General features: G+C 29.9%; 1 protein-coding gene and 1 pseudogene across 4 annotated transcripts; both read left to right on the top strand.

The window, feature by feature from the left end:
• The first annotated feature begins 1,835 nt into the window (after positions 1-1,835).
• LOC100571398 lies at positions 1,836-3,661 on the top strand. Of its 4 annotated transcripts, none has more exons than XM_003247625.4 (2): positions 1,836-2,547; positions 2,648-3,661. In XM_003247625.4, exon 1 carries the CDS (start codon positions 1,977-1,979, stop codon positions 2,538-2,540), a length of 564 nt encoding a protein of 187 aa, XP_003247673.1. In that variant the 5' UTR covers positions 1,836-1,976; the 3' UTR covers positions 2,541-2,547; positions 2,648-3,661. The 4 variants fall into 4 exon arrangements, with proteins under 4 accessions (XP_003247673.1, XP_016663649.1, XP_016663651.1 ...); XM_016808160.2 differs by having other exon boundaries at positions 2,633-3,661; XM_016808162.2 differs by having other exon boundaries at positions 1,836-2,551.
• A 1,076-nt stretch (positions 3,662-4,737) lies between these two features.
• On the top strand, positions 4,738-4,860 carry LOC115034349 (annotated as a pseudogene).
• Positions 4,861-8,742: the final 3,882 nt, after the last annotated feature.

The following is an 8,742-nucleotide window of genomic DNA, read 5'->3' as shown; positions in this document are numbered from 1 at the left end:
AAAAAGTGTAAAAAAATTAATACAGGGCTCCCGATACATTGTTACAATAGCAGTTGAAAAATATTACAAAATACATAGGCACAATTTTTTTTTATAAGCATTTGAAGTTAAAATCTTCGACAAAATTTATCAAATTTAAAATTGAATAATTATTTTGTAGTTAAAAATTTATAAAATGTTCAAATTTTATATCTAAGGATTGAAAATTTAAAACAAGATTCCACGTAAGTAGTTAATTCTGTTACCAAAAAATCTAAGAAATACATAAGCACAGTTTATTTTTATAGTAATTTTTAGTTCAAATTTGGACGAAATTATATATTAAAAAACCTGGAGTAACTATTTTACTTATTTTGTTGTGATTGTATAATACTATTTGTGGGTACTTGAAACTTCTAAAGTATACTATTATATATCTATGATAGTACCACGGTTTTTTGTTGATATATAACGCGTTACCTAATGGATATTGTGATATGATTAATTTGAAAATTATTAATAATACTATATACTATATAAGTATAGGTACCTATAATATGTATGTCTAATATCTAGACTGACATACCGTCTCCGCTCAGAATCGTTTTTCTTATACAATGATATTATATAATTGAATTCAAATTTAATACCATCCATTATACAGTGACCCACTTGTAATCTACTGTACAGCAGAGCGACATCCACTTACCCACCTTTTTTTTATTCTATTCTTTATTTTATTTTAATATAATAATTATTAATTACATTGAAATCTATACCACGGTCCTTACAAGGCACAAACTTTTGGTTACATCTTATATTCATATAGCATTTTATATGTATAAATTGTATACCTACATACCTATTTATTATTTATGTACATATACCAATGTCGTATTCTAGCTTACTTTGTACAATCGGGTAAAAATATTCATTTCAGAACACAGACACAGTGTCCCGTACACTTTTTACTTTTATATACAGAAAACATATATTGTAAATATAAGTTATATAGGTACGTAAGAAGTAAGTATATATATAATATCAATTTTTAAAATGTAAAATTAAAAATAAAATAAAAAGTCAATTAAAAATGTTTTAAATATAGTGTATTTACAAGTCAAAATGATGAAAGTTTTTTAATTAATTGGTTAGATAACAGCCAAATATTACTTGGTGCTATAATATATTTATAAATTAATTTAGAGCCAGGAACTTGGTGACCTAAAAATCTTGAAATTAACAAAATAATCAAATAGTATTATAAACTATAATTGTATTATATTATGAAAAGTTATGTTAAAAAGTAAATTAACAATATCTACAATCCCTATAAATAATAAATATGTCAAAATGACAAAAAATAATTATTATGAATACCTACCTACCTACGTAATAACCCGTGATTGCCTCAATGCCTCCTATTTGGGCTTACCAATAATATTTTAACTTAATAACATGGTCTGGTCATGACTTTAGACTTGTTTATTTTATATATTATATAGGTACTTTTTATGTATTTAATAGTACGAAGTGTCCGCACGTTCCGCAGTCTAAAATTTTACCTGACCGACGACCGTACAAAATATCAGCGTTTTGCAATCTTCCTTTTTCCCGATCGTACAAAGTGTCCACGATATGCATTTTAAACAATGAATCGTACAAAGTGACCATTTACCCAATGATAGGTATACCTATCTGAAATTAGTCAAATACTCCCATTAAACTATAATACTTGGATATGTTGGCGATTGGCCTTTTCTCCAATTCTATTACCATATAATATACTATGATACTTATGTTTGACATTGGCACATATCCCTAATAATAATTGTATAAATGTTTATTGAATGCAATATAGTTATATTTGTGAATTTTCGTAGGAGGTGTCGCTGTCGTCGACCCTGACTCATCTGAAGTCCACGTACGGCGACGGCCGGTTGAACGTGTCGCACGTCAGTCTGGAGGAGTGTCTGGAGTGTTCGCCGTTTCAAAGCATGGACCTAAGCGGTCGCCCGGCAGTCGCCAAATTCGTGGTGCAACTGGTGGTGCTGTGGCAGTTCGGCGGCACCGTGCTGGACGACGGCGTGATGGTGATCCGCAGAGACGTGTACCGAGCGACGGGCGACGCGGTCGAGTACGGCGACCGTACCATCAGTTCGCCGGTTGCGTGCCATGCGTTCATTTACAAAGCGATGCTGAGCGCCAAGAGGTGCGCGCTCAGCGGCGAGCCGTTCACGTCGGATACCGGCCGGACGATAGTGCACGACTCGGCCACCGGCGTGGACGCCCGACCCGTGGCCGACTGGGTAATGTGCCGCGGTGACGTGGTGGTTGACGAACGCTGTTATTACGCGGAGGAGATTGCCGAATTGCAGGACTATCGTTGTCCCGTAGCGGTCGACGAACCGTGGTCGCCGAGATTCCAGCAAACCTCCCACGCCTCGTCTCCGAGGTTCCGGAAAACCGTCATCCAGGCCACAACGACAGACGCTGTCGAGGACGTGAAAAACGATTATAATACAGCAGACGACCAGACAGTTTCCACAGTTATCGTATAATTTAAATGTAGGTCTGTATAATATAGTATTATGGCAAAAACCGGGGTGGACTCTCATATTATATAGGTACCTATATAATATATAAACGACAGTCTCGTTTGTTTTAGATTTTCATTACAAGTTCCAATAGATACGAAAATTGCAAACAACGCTATTGAGACTATTTGAGAGTGTTCAAATAAGACATATTTAAATTATATCGTATAAGTTTGGGAATTCAATAACTTGATCATGATACACCGTACAGTAAAAATACTCAAAAATGGATCGACGAATAATATACCTCTATGGCTCTATAGCTGGTGTAAACGTTCTATAAATTATTTGGGACGACTAAAGCCCCATCACAAATCAATAAAATATATGGCTAAATAATAATATTGAAATATAAAGTATATTTTATTCAAAAAACCACATAATATGTATTATAATATGCAATATTATTATTACACATATATTATATTATTATATTATAATAATATAATATGTACACCTTTAGGTTTTCACTTTTCAAATATTAGATAATATTAGAGATACATTTTCACAATACATTTATCGTCTATTTTCACCAAAGGATAGAACTGTAGAAGATATCCTTTAAAATATCTCTAGAATATTTTTAACTACGACCGCGAATAATTTGGTCTGCAATCCATTAAGTATAGGTGTTGAGAAAATAGCACCTTAACTATATACCTATATACCTATATATATATATATAGTACGCCAGTGGTGGACTTAGGTTTTTTGTAAGGGGGATATGAATTTTTTACTGTTCTCAGATCACGGTAAACTACGGTAACAGTGGTAAATCTACTTTCATTGTCTTATCATATTATATTTTATACGACAAAAATAATTCAAAGGGGAAATATGACACCCTATAACTTAAATTAAAGGCTAAAACCATTGTAAACCATTTGTATAAATATAAAAATGAATACTTTTGTCTATTTATATGTATTTCATACATAAATTATTATATAAAAAACAATAATTATAATTGATTGTTCTTTTTGAGCTTTAATATAAATTGTGTTCCTATAATATTAAATTAAGATATAATCTACTACGACCTACGTTTATAAAAATATACATAGCTATTTACTTGTTTATTAGCATTTGTATGTAATTATTGAGTTAAAATTGTCGGCCTTTATCTAAAAAACAGTCAAAGGACGCCTTTCTACTATAAAATATAAATCATATTAATACTTAGGTAATAACTGCTATAACGCATTTTATAATGTGTACCAAATACTTACTAGTTACTACTAATATACACATTTACCCATGTAATATACTAATCTTTAAATTTAATATATTATTTTGGGCATGGACCAATTGCGCCAAAACAAAATTTGTATTTTAGGGTCAATATACCAATTGCGCAGCTTATATTTTACGGTAAATATACCAATTGCGCTTGTATTCAAATTTGCCGCCTAACGGCTATCTTCAGATTTAGCAATATTGTTTTTTGATCTAATTCCATCAACATCAACATAAACACACTAAAATGCTTGAAAATTAAAAACATATTTATTGATCAATTGATTACTGGTTAGAGTGACTGATTATAATACATTTTATAACGGTATCAGGAATTTTATGAAACGTTATTACGGACATTTGATCACGGAAATATGCAAGTTATCATAATCATACATTTTATATAATTTACGATCAAAAAGTAACTTGATAAATGTGAAGAAAAAAATTTTTATTCATTTATATTATATTAGGTATGTATTAATACTCACATAAAAAATTTATAACTTACTTATAACTTTTCCTTAGGTATTGTAAAATGTTTTGGGCGCAATTTGTCTATTGACCCTAGAATGTATAAAGCGCAATAAATTGGTCTATCGACCCTAAAATGTTTAGAGCGCAATTGGTAAACTCCCATTATTTTATCATTCGTATTTCATAAAAATTAATAGATATACCCCGGGGCCCCACAAGGATGGAGGGGTGGTTGGAACTGGAATACAGAGAGCCCGGCTACAAAGTATAATTCCGATTTCGTAAAAATAAATTTTCCAATAGTAGGAAAAATACATCGAACTAACAAATATATTCTTGTATATTGTATTATTATAGTAGGTATATTATGTTATTATTATTATTTACTGATGCGATTACAGTTGTAATACCTAATCAAATAATGTCATATACCTACACGATCTCGTATGCTAACGACCGTACCACGTTGAATACACCAGTTCTCGTCTAAACACTGTTGTTAAGCAATGTCGGGCGTAGTTTTAGTACTTGGATGGGTGACCACTTGGAACAACACTACGTGCTGTTAGAATTTTTTTGCTTTTTTTAAACACCTGCACCGAAAGTTTAATTTTCAATACCGGTTGAAACGTATGAAATTTTTAGTAAATTTTTTTTTCCGACCACTGGATTCGCGTTACCTTCTAATTTAGTAGTCTGAAAGACTGAAACTCAAATTACCAACAGGCCATATAATAATCAATAATCGGCAAATATAGACGGGGCCCGCGATTACCATTTTTATCGTAAGCTTGGACAAAAATTTCAGCTAATGAAAAAAGTTGACCAGAAAATGTCCACCGAAAAAATAATATATAATACGTATGTGGTACCTATTGTATTATATATTAAAGGTACACATAACACATTAATATATTTTAATTTTGCTATAACGAATATGCATACTTTTTAATAATATAAAAATGAAAATAAAACGAAATCTTTGGAGGATAATGAGAATCGCCTCATCGTGGTGTACTCTAGTAATGCTATAAATGAATTACAAAAATATTGTAAGATAATTATTAATACGATATTATGAGAAGATGGGCATATTATTTTTATTCAGTCCGAGTTTTGGTGTCAATAATTTTTACCCGGAAAAAGAATTGGGCCGAGTTTATACAATAGATCTTTTGAAGATTATTTTTCTATCCTGGTGAAGTCATCAATCGTTCATATATTTTATACTTCGTATGTCAGTGACTTGGAAGGGCTTTCCACATATTATTTCAATGAAACAGACCAGTGGGGGGCTCTGCAACCCACACTTCCTGTCCATATACCTTTAGGCTTTAAAATATATATTACTTTACATTTATCTCACCCACTTCTTACATTTAAATATTTAATATAATTTATATATAAATTATAATACAACTATCTATAACTAAAATGAAAAAAAGGCCAAGGTCTATCCCCCGCCCCTCTCGTGAAGACACCAATGGAGCCAGCATTTAGTGGTTGAATTCCGTGAGTTTTTATAATCTATAATCTATATACTAAAAAGCTTATATATATAGTCTATATATTTACTATAAGCCCTAAACTATAACCTTCTTTGCAATAAACAGGCAACTATCTATAACGAAAAATTAATTTTTCAAATCGTAGATCGTTAGTTCCTGAGATTAGCATGTTCGAAGTTACAAACATACAAACTCTTTATTATAATATTAATATAATGTATAATGTATATTTATTATATTACTATATAGGTACAATAGTTGAACAAATATTTGTATATAGTTACCTTTACATAGCCTAAAGGTTCGATGAAGGTTACAAAGCCGTACGATTATTAAATACAGATTACAGGGACCACACCTATATTTTATTGTTGTACAAAATATTATTTTTTTTTTATCATTAAATCTTCAACGACTATTGTTAGGCAAGGGTATTTATATTTTTAGTAAACAATTTTTTTGTGTGGACGAAGGTTATTATTGACATAATTAAGTCCTAACACACGTAACATTTGTCACAGCATTTTTACCTACATAGTTGTATCAATGCTAAGTGCTATAAACTATACTACCTATAATAGTGTAAATAGTATAATTTACAGTTACTATAGCCATATGTAAGGAAGTGTTGAATATTTTCGATTTTTTTCGTCAGTTTTGTAGTTATCATAAATTCATAACCTATAAATAAATAAATTATAAAGTAATTAATAATAATAAATTGATAATAGAGTGGTCTACATAGCTTATTACGTGGTTTATCGTAAGAATATTCCTTTAGAAATTGTCTAAGCAAACATACCTTATACGCCTACGTTACTTAGGTAATAAATATTTTATTATCACAAATTATAAGACGAATTCGTGTTAGAGGAAGCTAAATCAAGGAAATCTATCACCGAAACGTCGGCGTCACAAGCCGAAACCGAAGAAAGCTATATAGGTACCTATATAACCAGGTAAGATAATATTATTTATTTCCAAACTTAAACCTTTAGTCTGAGCCCTAAGGTCCAGGGCCTAAAATTAAGATATTTTGCTACTGCAAACCTAATTCCACACATGTTGGTAGATATGTTACTTTAATTGTTGAAAGGAAGGAGCTTATTTTGACGCCTCAAACTGCAGTATACTATTTATTTAAATGGTTATCGTTACGTTGATAGAATTTTCAACTTTTTATAATTGTTACAATTTTAGTTTGTCACAATTAATGTCAATAAGCTCACTTTGATAGTACTCGTTATTTATAAGATTTATTGTCTCTAAGAATTATGCCTTATATCATGCACTGGACAAATATTATCATTGTTGTGTTTCAAAAAAACGTTTTCAGTCTTATAATCTCATATAAATACATGGGTACGTAAGTATTTAGTATTTTCATCATAATGCATCTGCAAATTTCAAAATTAAAATTTTTTTTTCTGATACTTATTGTCATCTAAAACTTGATAAGTACTTTTTTGGATGATATGAGGAACACATTATTTTTGGTTTGATTTTACTACAATTTTTTATTTTTTATATATTGTTATCCGTATATGAAGCATAGACCTATTAAGGTCTATGCTTCTATTATTAATATGTCTATGATATGAAGGGTACCCTCTTATTAAAATACGTTTTAAAACCCAAATTAAAATCAAGGCTGATTTACCAAGGATTTACTAATTTATATTTGGTTTCTTTTAAACAATAATTAATTGATTTATATTTTGTATTTTATTTTATTGTAACACCTAATATATTGTATAATATTCATAAGCTTTTTTTATAAATAGAAATTAAGTTCCTATTCAACCATCTTGTTTAATTTTAATTCATTAATAAGTGCTTGGATTTTCTTCAACAGTATCCTTTCTGATAGGAAAGTGAATCTAGTTGGTATTTTGGGGGGTCAAAAGTAAAAATTTCCCAGTAGTTTTCAAAAACGACGTGAAAAACCAAAGAAAAATTTAGGAAAAATAAAAATTTTTACGCAAAATCTGTTTTCGAGAAAATTGATTTTGGTTTTTGGCGCAACTCTTAAGCAAACGACCGTAAGTACATGAAATTTTGACTGAATGTTTATATAGGCATTTTCCATGGAAAATGCATACACCATGAGATTTTGAGCTGTTTACGGACATTTGTAGTTTCCATTTTTTTATTTTTTTTTCTACAAATATCAATAAAATTTTATTTGTTGGTTAAAAAAGCTTGAAAATTTAATAGCAGGTTGCTGTTATATTGTTTCAGAAGCGAATGAAAAAAATTAAAAATCCAGTCATAATTTTTTTTTATAAGCATCTCAAGTTCAAATATTGACAAAATACGTAAAAATGACGAACATTTGCAAATTATTTTGAGTTAGAAATTCATGAAAAATTGTATTTTAGATTCTGAGTGAAACGATGAATGTATTGATTTTACAATGATGTGTTTTTTTTTTTTATTTTTTTTATTTTTGTGTCTGTGTACACGATAAGTAGTCGAAATAATGCTTCGATTTTCGACTTCAGTATCTCGTTCGATGGGAAAGTGAATATCGTTGGTGCATTGGGAAGGTCAAAATTTAAATTTCCCAGTGGTTTTCAAAAGCGCCGGGAAAAACAAAAGAAAAATTAAGGAAAAACGGGAATTTTTACGCAAAATCGATTTTTCACAAAATTGAATTTGGTTTTTGGTGTAACTTTAAAAAAAATTACCGTAGATACATGAAATTTTGACTGATTGTTTATCTTAGCATCTTCTATACACCATAACATTTTCAAAATATTTTGATGTATTTTGAGCTCTTTACGGACATTTTTATTTTCCATTTTTTTTTAGTTTTTTTTCTAAAAATATCAATAAAATTTTATTTGTTGGATAAAAAAGCTTGAAAATTTAATAGAAGGCGTCCTAGTATATTGTTCAAAGGCAGATGAAAATATTAAAATCGTAGTCACAGTTTTTTTTTT

Source organism: Acyrthosiphon pisum, chromosome A2 (assembly GCF_005508785.2).
Source record: "Acyrthosiphon pisum isolate AL4f chromosome A2, pea_aphid_22Mar2018_4r6ur, whole genome shotgun sequence".
Taxonomy (NCBI): Eukaryota; Metazoa; Arthropoda; class Insecta; order Hemiptera; family Aphididae; genus Acyrthosiphon; species Acyrthosiphon pisum.
The sequence above is the reverse complement of the archived record's forward strand: the minus strand, read 5'-3'. Positions and strand labels throughout refer to the sequence as shown.